Source organism: Danio rerio, chromosome 1, assembly GCF_052040795.2.
Source record: "Danio rerio strain M-AB ecotype USA chromosome 1, GRCz13ab, whole genome shotgun sequence".
NCBI lineage: Eukaryota > Metazoa > Chordata > Actinopteri > Cypriniformes > Danionidae > Danio > Danio rerio.
In genome coordinates this window covers 3,967,501-3,980,000 of record NC_141021.1, presented here as the reverse complement: position 1 = coordinate 3,980,000, position 12,500 = coordinate 3,967,501, and the positions used below count along the sequence as shown (strand labels likewise).

The 12,500-nt window shown below is 33.0% G+C and overlaps 1 protein-coding gene across 3 annotated transcripts in view; it reads left to right on the top strand.

Annotated features, from left to right (window-relative positions):
• Positions 1-12,500, top strand: part of gpc5a (glypican 5a) — a 298,845-nt gene that overhangs the window by 12,402 nt on the left and 273,943 nt on the right. For all 3 annotated transcript variants that reach the window (XM_087235920.1, NM_001302236.1, XM_087235921.1), the window contains 1 exon segment: positions 1,011-1,172. In XM_087235920.1, the coding sequence (XP_087092046.1) occupies positions 1,011-1,172 (162 nt within the window).

Here is a 12,500-nt window from a genome sequence, read left to right as displayed (position 1 = left end):
AAAATTGCAAATAAGCCAAAGTTTCCCCCATCTGTTGCCCCATGACAAGGCAACCCTAAATCAAAAACGCATTACACATGCAATATCATTAAAATTACTAACAACAAAACGTAAAAAAGATAACAATTTCATAACAATCTAGAAGTGTCACACCTGATCACAAACTTGATTCACCTTCAGCCATTTCCTAACTTATATTGAAACGTTGAGTATTTTGTTATACCCCTTAACTCCTAATACCTGCAGCACGATGGCTTTTATGAAAGTGTATGAATCTCAAAAGCAGTGGATCGGTTCAGAAATATTGAATGATTGAATAATTTCTGTTGTCTGTATAGAAAATAAAATTATTTTTGAGTTAGTGGTTCATTCCGCTGTGGCGACCTCTGAAGGAAAATGAATGAATAGTTAACTTTAATTAGCCAGTAACTTTTACAAGTTAAATTTATTATATACTCACATATATATATATATATATATATATATATATATATATATATATATATATATATATATATATATATATATATATATATAAATATATATATAAATATATATATATATATATATATATATATATATATATATATATATATATATATATATATATATATATATATATATATATATATATATATATATATATATATTTATATATATATATATATATATATATATATATATATATATATATATATATATATATATATATATATATATATATATATATATATATATATATATAATTAACATGCAGCTATATAGTGGATAGGTCAGTGTTTCCCAACCTCTTCCTATACAAACACACTTGAATGAACTCATCAGATCAGTAAAAGAGACTCCAAAACCTTGAATGGATAAGGGAGACTAAGTACTGTTGTATAGGTATAGGTGATGAACAAGTATAGGTGATGTCTATGTGTGCATGTTCAATTGAGTGTATTTGTGTATTAAGTGTTGTTTTTTTACATTGCCACTTTAGATAACAAATAATATTTGTTCTTTTTCAGGTTCAGACCTGCAGGTTTGCTTATCCAGGAATCTAACATGCTGCACCAAAAAGATGGAGGAGCGTTACCAGGTGGCGGCCCGGCGGGATATTCAGAACCTTCTCCAGATCTCTAGCTCCAGCCTAAAGTTCCTCTTCTCACGAAATGTGGCCGCTTTCCAAGGTTGGTGCGCTGGTTAATCATGCTTGGGTGGTTTATCTACAGCCTTGGTGAAGCTGGTAGTTTGCGGTACTCTTGTTTAGTATGATGTCAGTTTGTCTCCAGACATTAGTTGTACAGTACAGTGTTGTCAGTGTTTATTTTTCTTTAAAACTCAAAATATGTGATTGAGTTCCCTGGTGGCTCTCCAAGGGCTTAATTCAGTTCTTTCCTGTGTTAATTTAGGCTTTTCACATAATAGCCTCACTGATGAGCTCTACACTAGAATTATTGTTTCGCAATACTCATTTTCTGTCTTAAATCTGTTTTACACTAAGAACTAAAAAGTTTGTCTCAGGACAAAAATATCCCCATTGAAGACCATTCTATGGTATATTTGCTTCCTTGTTATTGGCAAGGGTTCAATATGTGTACCTAAAAAAAAAGTGTTATATTTGTAATATTCTTGCAGATTTTTTCAGGTTTGGTTTGTGAAGCAAATAATGGCTTTCTGAATGTTTTTGCTTTTGAATAATGCAGGCAGATTAATAATAATAATAATAATAATAATAATAATAATAATATTAATAATGATTATTATTAATTATTAAACTAAAATAAAATAATAAAATAATAATAATGTGTTTTTGTAGACATCAGATTTTTGAAAATAGATTCTGATATATTTATGTGTGAATGTGGAATTTATTTATTTATTTATTTATTTATTCATTTATTTATTTATAATTTTTTACTATGACACTTCAACATTGCATCAAAATTCTAAAAAAATTGTGCTAAAGTTTTGAACAATTGGCTTATCCAAGTAAAAAAAAAAAAAAAAAAACAGAACTACTTAGCCTTAACTACTAGAAAACTACTTTTTATTTTTATCTTGTGCAACAAAAATAATGATTCATCAAAATAAATGTTGTTTCAGGCCAGTGGCTGTATGTGTTTGGTGGCAGAAAATTCATTATTGTTTTGTAAATTTCTTTTTTTTTCAGCGAAATGCCTTGCATTAAGGATAAAAAATAGTTCCTGTCAAGACGAAATGTCCCAATTGCATTTTATTAAATGCATTATTTGATCCCAAATGCTAACTATTCGTAAGATTTTAAAATGTTGTAATATTTTGGCAGAATTATTTTCCTTTTGTGAGCGTGTGGTGCAAATAATGCCTTTTTTTCTTTTCTGCTTTGGGGCACTGCAGGCCAAGCTAATTACATTTCTGGTTGGTTGGTAATTCAACTTGGTATGGATATCAGAGATTGCTTTGTATGCAGAAAAAACAAAGTATTTGTGTGAAATGTGAATGCTATTTATTAATTCATTCATTCGTTCGTCTTTCCTTCTGTTTGTTCGTCCGTCCGTCCGTCTGTTCATTCGTTCATTCATTCATTTTTTTTTACTGCGACTCTGCACAAGCTAATTAAATTTCTGGTTGGTTAGTAATTCAATTGGTATGGATATCAGTGATTGCTTTGTATGCAGAAAAACATAATATGTGTGTGTGAAATGGGAATGCTATTTATTAATTTGTTCGTTCGTCTGTTCGTTCATTCGTCCGTCCGTTCATTCGTTCGTTCATCCGTCTGTTTGTTCGTTCATTCGTCTGTCTATCCATTCATTCGTTCATTCAATTATTCATTCAACCATTAGTTCATTCATTCATTCATTCATTCATTCATTCATTCAATCATTTGTTCATTCAATCATTCGTTCAATCAATCGTTCATTACATTTATTCGTTCATTTAATCATTTGTTCATTCAATTTTTTGTTCATACAATAATTCGTTCATTCAATCGTTAGTTTATTCAATCATTTGTTCATTCAATCATTCGTCCATTCAATCATTTTTTCATTCAATCCTTAGTTTATTCAATCATTTGTTCATTCAATCATTCGTTCATTCAATCATTTGTTCATTCAATCCTTAGTTTATTCAATCATTTGTTCATTCAATCATTCGTTCATTCAATCTTTCTTTTCATAACGGTGACACTGCATATTCATTCATTCAATCATTCATTCATTTTCTTTTCAGCTTATTCCCTTTATTTATTAGGGGTCGCCACATCGAAGGGAACTTGCAACTTATCCAGCATATGTTTTACGCAGCAGTGCCCTTCCAGCCGCAACACAACACTGGGAAACACCCATGCACACCTTGCATTCACACATATACACTACGACCAATTTAGCTTATTCAGTTCCCCTATAGCACAAGTGTTTGGACTGTTGGGGAAACCGGAGCACCCGGAAGAAACCCAAACCAACATGGGGAAAACATCCAAACTCCACTCAGAAATGCTAACTGACTTAGCTGGGGTCAAACCAGTGACCTTTTTGCTGTGAGGCGACTGTGCTACTCACTGAGCCACCATGATGCCCGTGATGACTTATCCACGTAAAATAAACCCTGCAGTATATTGTCTCCAGACATTTACATTACCGTGTTGTATGTGTACTATATTTTTCTCAGAGACTCACAATATGTGATTTAGTTCCCCAGTGGCTCTCCGAGGGCTTAATTCAGCTGTTAATTTAAGGTTTTCAACGAATGCCTCCCCCGGTGAGCTCTACACCAGAATGCTTGTTTTGTGGCTTTAATGAAACCCTTCGTAGCATCATAATGTCAGCTCACAGGAGCCGACGCACCTTCAGGAGGAGCGTATCCTTCATCTGAGCCAAATGACAAACCCGGAGAAGCTGTAATCTCCCACAAGTGCTGATGCGGGAGATGCGCCGCTCTAACAAAACCCTCTCTGTCTTCTCTTCTCCGTCTCAGGTTTCACAAAGCTGGTTAGTCGGTGTGTCGCAGGTTCAGTCGCGGGTCTTGGATTGCTGTGAATGTGCCAGCAGAGAGAAGATTAAGAGTCTCCATTACATTAAAAGTGAAGTGTCGCATCTTATGCTGACTTTGATGGTGTTGTTCACGCGGTGATGATTGCGATGCATGATTGAGCGTGGTTTTTGTGTTGTATTGGCCGATACATGTAGATTATTGTTAATTATTACACGGCGGTCTGGGTTGGGCTAATGCTAATTAAAAAAAGAAAGAAGTCATTCCTAAATTTACTTTGACTTGTATTTCATTACAGACAATACAACAAACATTATTTAATGTGCTCCTCATGGTTTTTATTTTATTTTTAAAATTTTTTTTACAAATGTAAACTTATTCCAATTTTGGTTCTTTCAAAAAAGTTGAAACAGTAAAACATTTACCACTTTGTAATGTTGCCGTTCCTTTTCACAACACTTAAGACATTTAGGGACTGAAGACACCAAGATAGTTTGTCCCATTCCCTCTGCAAACAAGTCTCAAGGTTGACAACAGTATGAGGTCTTCGTTGTCGCATTTTGCGCTTCAAAATGCACCACACATTCTCTATTAGAGACAGGTCAGGACTGCAGACAGGCCAATCAAGTACCTGTATCGTCTTCCTCCGCAGCCTGGCCTTTGTAATGTGTGCAGAATGTGGTTTTGCATTGTTTTGTTGAAATATGCATGGGCGTCCCTGAAAAAGAAGACGGCATATTGTGCTTCAAAATCTCTATGTACTTTTCAGCATTAATGGTGCATCACAGAAGTGCAAGTTACCTTTGCCAAAGGCACTGACACGACCCCATGCCATAACAGACCCTGGCTTTTAGACTTGTTAACAGGCTGGATGATCCTTTTCTTTTTTGGTCCGGAGCACACAGTGTCCATTTCTTTCCAAAAATACCTGAAATACTGATCCATCAGAACACAGTACACATTTCCACTGTGTGATGGTTTTTCTCATATGCCTTAGAGCCCAGAGAAGTCGATGGCACTTTCTGGACACTGTTAACATAGGGCTTCCTTTTGGCACATTGCGTTTTTAACTGGCATTTGTGGATGTAACTGTGTATTGTGGTACTTGACAAAGCTTTACCAAAGCAGTCCTGAGTCCATTTGGTGGTATATGGCTTATTGATGAATGAGGATTTTTGATGCAGCGTTACCTGAGGCATCGGAGATCACGTTTGTTCAGCTTAGCCTTGCGCCCTTGTCCTTTATGCACTGAAATTCCTCCAGGTTCCTCTAATCTTTTAACGATGTTCTGCTCTGTTGAAGGCGAAGGTCCTTTTTTCTTTGAGGCACATCGTTTTTAAACATTTCAATATTTTTCTCATGTATTTGTTGGCAAACTGGCGATCCTCAGCCCATCTTTGCTCCTAAAGGACTAGACCTTTCTTGAATGCCACATTTGAACCAAATCAAAATTACAATCACCCGTTTCAAATCACATCATTATTAAACCAATTTACCTGTATCCGAGTTTCATTTTTCTCTTTTGAGTCGCAGGTTTAGCTGACGCTTCTGGACACTGTTAACATAGGGCTTCCTTTTGGCACATTGCATTTTTATCTGGCATTTGTGGATGTAACTATGCTTTTAGGTACTTGAAATAGCTTTACCAAAGTTGTCCTGAGTCCATTTGGTGATATATGGCTTATTGATGAATGAGCTCTAATCTTTTAACGATGTTCTGCTCTGTTGAAGGCGAAAGTCCTTTTTTCTTTGAGGCACATTGTTTTTAAACATTTCAATAATTTTCTCATGTATTTGTTGGCAAACTGGCGATCCTCAGCCCATCTTTGCTCCTAAAGGACTAGACCTTTCTTGGATGCCACGTTTGTACCAAATCATAATTACAATCACCTGTTGACATCACCTGTTTCAAATCACATTATTTAACCAATTTACCTGATTACTAGCCCTAAACTACGCCAGTCCCAATATTTTTGGAATGCGTTGCAGATCTGAATGACAGGAAAGCATGTGTATTTACAAATGAAATGAAGTCAAAGTACATTTTGAAATCACTACTTTTTTTTATTTCCATAATCTCCCAATGTTTTCTAATTTGGGGTTGTGTATATACATATACTTTTTTAACAGTTTACATTAAATATTTATACATGATAATCCATAATTGATAATAATTAATAATTCATGCCTAATAAATGGCATTTATATCAGACCATAGATTATCTGCTTTGCTATCAGCTCAATATCTCACAGAAAGAGTTCACCTGTTTTCACCTGTGTTTGTATATCTGTTCTGAGAGTTCAGTGTATCTTCACCGTAGTAAAAACCATCCTGTTCCTGATTTTCTTATCATCTTTATTGCATCTAATATCTGAGTTTCATTTCTCACATATGAGTCGCAGGTTTAGATGACGCTGCTGGACACTGTTAACATAGGGCTTCCTTTTGGCACATTACAGTTTTAACTGGCATTTGTGGATGTAACTGTGTATTGTGGTACTTGACAAAAGATTTGCCAAAGTACTCCTGAGTCCATTTGGTGATATCGCTTATTGATGAATGAGGATTCTTGATGCAGCGCCGCCTGAGGGATGGGATATCACAGTTTTTCAGCTTAGGCTTGCGAAATTCCTCCAGATTCCTCTAATCTTTTAAAAAAGATTTTTGTTGAAGGCGAAAGTCCTTTTTTCTTTGAGGCACATTGTTTTTAAACATTTCAATAATTTTCTCATTTATTTTTTTGGCAAACTGGCGATCCTCGGCCCATCTTTGCTCCTAAAGGACTAGACCTTTCTTGGATGCCACGTTTGTACCGAATCATAATTACAATCACCTGTTGACATCACCTGTTTCAGATCACATCATTATTTAACCAATTTACCTGTATCTGAGTTTCATTTTTCACATTTGAGTCACAGGTTTAGCTGACGCTTCTGGACACTGTTAACATAGGGCTTCCTTTTGGCACATTACATTGTTAACTGACATTTGTGAATGTAACTACTGTATGTATTGTGGTACTCAACAAAGCTTTACCAAAGTACTCCTGAGTTCATTTGGTGATATACCTCTTATTGATGAATGAGGATTCTTGATGCAGCGCCACCTGAGGGATGGGAGATCATGGTTGTTCAGCTTAGGCTTGCGCAGCTTAGGCTTGAAATTCCTCCAGATTCCATGAATCTTTTAATGTTGTTATACATTGTAGAACGTGAAATATCCACATGTCTTCCTATCCTTCTTTGAGGAACACTGTTTACTAACATTTTAATAGTTTCCTCACATTTTTGTTGGCAAACTGACAAACATCTACCCATTGTTGCTCCAAATTGATTGGACCCCTTTTGGACACCACTTTTGTACCAAATCATAACTATAGTCATCTGTTGATGTTTCAAATCGCATCATTACTTAACCAATTTACCTGAGAAGAGAACTAGCCCTAAAGTGCCCCTGTCCCACCTTTTTTGGAATGTGTTGGAGGTCTGAGTGGCAGGAAACTGTTTCACCTGTAGTTTTTCTATCTGTTTTAAGAGTTCAGCATCTTCACCGCAGTAAAAACAACCCCGTTCCTGGTTTTCTTCTCATCTTGATTGCATTTAATTTCTGAGTTTCATTTCTCACATTTGAGCTGCAGGTTTAGACACGTTTCTGTTTACTGCCCCGCTCGACAACATCAGTACGAGAGTTTCCCCTCACATTTGAGTCTATATCATTAAAGCAGACCTCGTGCATTACTTCTGCTTTTATCTCAACACCAGACCTCTTATATCACATCATTTGGCAGAATTACAGAATTCAGGTGCAGTTACCATAGTACTTAAAAACATTGAGCACATTGTGTTGGGCGTAGACTGTGATGGTGTCTAATCACAAGACTGGTTTTATGAGATTAGAGCCATATTACAGACCCGTCGCAGCCTCCTGATGTCTAACCAGCTATTAACTCCTGAACGCTGCTGTCTTACAACTGAGATGAACACAAGGATTGAAGCACACAGCTGTATATTCAGACTGTAAAGGAGATATAGGAATGGACAATACAAATAATTGATGAACACATTATTATTTATTTATTTTTTTGCATTGGTCAGTTTGGGCTGATATTGTCAGTAAAATGTATCATAAATGTTTTTGATTGGGTTGTTTTGCTTTTTGTAGGGTGCTATTTTCTGAAGTAATATATATTTTTTAAATGTTATAACATGAAATGTTATATCAACTTTTTATTTTGTTTATTTAATTTAATTTAATTTAATTTAATTTAATTTAATTTAATTTTATTTATTTTATTTTATTTTATTTTATTTTATTTTATTTTATTTTATTTTATTTTATTTTATTTTATTTTATTTTATTTTATTTTATTTTAATTTTATTTTATTCATATTGGTCAAATTGGACTAGTATTGCCAGTGAAATTGTCAGTGAAATGGATCATAACCAGTGTTTTTGGTTGTGTTGTTTTCCTTTTTGTTGGGTATTATTTTCTAAATTAATTTAGATTTTTAAAATGTTATGTCATTAAATGTTATATCAACTTTTAATTTATTTTATTTTTCAGATTAGGTCAGATTGGACTAAGATTTTTATTAATTTTTTGTTATTATTTTATTATTTGTTTTATATTATTTAATTTAATTTAATTTAATTTAATTTTTCAGATTTGGTCAGATTGGACAAAAATTTCTTTTACTTTTAATTTAATTTTATTATTTAAAATGTATTTTATTTTATTTTATTCAGATTTGGTCAAATTTGACTGATATTGCCAGTGAAATTGTCAATGAAATGGATCATAACCAGTGTTTTTGGTTGTATTTTCCTTTTTTTTAGGGTATTATTTTCTAAATTATTTAGATTTTTAAAATACTATATCATTTAATGGCATATCAGCTTTCTTTTCTTATCTTTTCTTTTCTTTTTTTTGTTTTTTGGTTTTTTGTTTTTTTTATTTTTTTTATTTATTTATTTATTTATTTATTTATTTATTTATTTATTTATTTATTTATTTATTTATTTTTTATTTTATTATTTTTTTATTTTATTTTATTTTGTTTTTGTTTTGTTTTGTTTTGTTTTGTTTTGTTTTGTTTTGTTTTGTTTTGTTTTGTTTTATTTTATTTTATTTTATTTTATTTTGTTTTATTTTGTTTTGTTTTGTTTTATTTTGGTATATTCCAGAATGGTAAGGTTAATAGTTGTCAATCAATCAAACATCATCAACAATCTAATTGAAAATCTTCAAGGAAATATAGTTAATAATTTCGATAAATGTGATGAAAAATGTCTGAAAGATAGATTTTTCTTTTTCTTTGTGCAACACATTCATTTTGTATATTTTTGATTCAAGATAAAAAATATGACATTATTTATAGTTTCATTGCACAAATATTCAAAATCTTAATTTGTGTTTTGAGTTAAACACTTGTCAACTTGACAATAATTATAGTTGTGGTTGTTTTCAACTCAATTGTTTTCAGATATAAGGTGTAAAAGCAGTATCAGTTCAATCATAATGTTAATATGATGATCAGATCTTTAGGACTATGATCTGATGGCACCGTGGCTCATAAGTTAGCACTGTCGTCTCAAAGCAAGAAGGTCGCTGGTTCGAGTCCTGGCTGGGTCATTTTGCATTTCTGTGTGGAGTTTGCATGTTCTCCCCGTGTTGGTGTGGGTTTCCTCCAGGTGCTCCGATTTTCCCCACAGTTGAATAAACGTACTGGGTTGTGGCTGGAAGGGCATCCGCTGTGTAAAAAATATGCTGGATCAGTTGGTGGTTCATTCCGCTGTGGCACCCCTGATGAATAAAGGGAATAAGCCAAAGGAAAATGAATGAATGAGTAGCAAATAGATTAAATGGATAAAAAAAAAAAATTGACCAATAAATCTGTTCATACCAAAAGTCTTGCTTGAAGGTTTGTTGAATGTCTTCCCTATTCAGTCACTTTCCCTTCATTTGTTTTACCGTCTTAAAACAACGCATATGGTTTCAGTCATTGGGCTGATTATTTATTCATGTATATATTTTCATCCTATTTATCTTACAATAGGAACCAAGCAGAAATTACAGCGACATCTTGTTTCACTTGCTTTGATTTTGGTGGTCCAGCGAAATGCGGCTTCGCTACCATTTTTATGAGCTTACACAGAACTCGTATGATCATGCGGTGGCTTCTCGAGGAGTTCAGTCTTCCAAACAAATGTGCATCTTTTTCTAATTACGCTTTCGTTTCTGTTGGAGGTTTATTGACTGTTGGAGGGATGGTTTGGGAGACCGCGAGGTGATGGTCTGGTTACCTACAGCAGGACTTGTTTGTGTTTTAATTTGCATCTACTTCCCTATTGTAAATCATACAGTTGTGTGTGTGTGTGTGTGTGTGTGTGTGTGTGTGTGTGTGTAGTATTTTATGTTACTGTCTGTTTACTTTGCACAATTGCTACTGAAGCTGTGTGCAACTTACTCTCTGAAGGTGTGTCGTTTGACTCAGCGTGTCTGTTTAAATAATAAATAATAAATAAAACTGTATATGTGTGTGTTAGAAAGGCCAGAAATCTTCTGATATGCAGAATGTGTGGTACTAAATCACTTTTTTCTTCATCAAAAATCATTTTTAGTCCAGGCTTGAGGGAGAAAAGTGCTTACAAAAGTTGCGGTTGCAATGCATTCAACTGTTTTCTGATTTAAAGTGTGAAAACTGGTGTAAGATCAGTGAAAATAAAGCCTGAAATTGAATGACCATTCTGGTGGTAAATGTGGTTCATTTCCATAAATACAATGATCTGAAAACTAGGCTTTATTACTTGTTTTTGAAGTGAAATGAAACTGTCGTACTGCACGGAGACGTTTGTATGTTGTTGCTTGTTGTGGTAAGATTAATAATTGTGGTTCTTATGGATTCATATTTAGTGAGCGAATACTGATGTGAGTTCTGTCAAAATACAGTCACAGTTCAAACTGAAACACAAAACAGGGGAAAGTTTTCATTAATACAATGTCGATATGATGAAAAATAGCTTAATTATTACATTTTTTTTGTTTTAATTGAGACTAGGAGTTGAAATGTGCTGTGATTGGTTGTGTTGTTATTTTGTCATCTTTTAAATATCTGGCACATTGTTGGCCATAGTTTATCAAAAAGAAACATTCACAAGCAGAAAAATCTGGTTCATTGTCAGTAAATCCAATGCAAATTTTATGCAGAACTTGTAATATTTATTATATTATTATACTTTTATTTTAAGTTGAAATATGGCAATTATTTATAATTACACATTAATACATTTTGTGTCTCAATATTTGTTATCATTTGAATTTCTGGCTAAAAGTTGCGAATATTTTCAGTTAAATTTATAAAAATATAATATTAATAGTTGTATTTTCTATTTTCAGATACCAAACTGATATCAGATCAGTCAAAATATAGTAAAAAAATTGTCAAAAATCAAACTTGATAACCAAAAACCACTTGGTGAAAAATGTATTCCCATAAATGCAATGTAAAGAGCTCTGATTTTTTTTTTATGCAACAAATTTCTGATTTTATTTAGAAAATTATTTATTTCAAGCCTGTAAACCCTGTAAAAAAATAATAATAATAAAATAAAAAAATAAAATAAAATATACAGTTGAAGTCAGAATTATTAGCCCTATTAATTTTTTTTCTTCTTTTTTATATATTTGCAAGGAAATTTTCACAGTATGTCTGATAATAGTTTTCTTCTGGAGAAAGTCTATTTTTTGTTATATATTAGCGCTGCAATAATATTGTGTTTCCTAGTGATGGGTTGCAGCTGGAAGGTCATCGGCTGCATAACACATATATCGGATAAGTTAGCGGTTCATTCCGCTGTGGCGACCCCAGATTAATAAAAGGACTAAGCGGAAAAGAAAATGAATGATTGAATGACTGAATATTAGGGCTGCACGATGTTGGAAGAATCTGACATTGCGATGTTTTGTTTTTCTGCGATATATATTGCGATATACTTTGTTATATTCCTATACTTTGAATTTTTGGTCACACTTTTTTTAAGGTTCAATTCTCATTATTAGCAAACCATTTTGACTTTTGCTTCGATCAGCTCATAATTTGTTCCTTATTAATAGTTATTAAGGTAGTTTTAGTTTGCAAAATTCCATTAATTCCTTAATTCCATTTCTGTTTAGTTCAGTTATGACTTTAGTCAGGTAATCAAAAATCGCAGTTTGAAGCTTATATAGGCCTACAGTTCAACATTCATGTTTAACTGAATAAACAATTAGTAAACACAAGAACATCTTATTGAACATCATTTATTTTCATCATCATAGTAAAACAGTTTCTCAGGCAGTTTGTGATGCATTTTGGAAACTGAGCCCCTGGTCTAATGCGCCACCTGAGGAACCTGTTCTCAAAAACTTACTTTTAGTCATTATTTGGGTAGCACACATATTCTGAATGCCTTCGACAGAATTCAAGTAAGCCATTTTAATCTAGATTAATTTCAAGATTACAATAAGGTTAATCTATAAATGCATCTATTCCCTATATATATA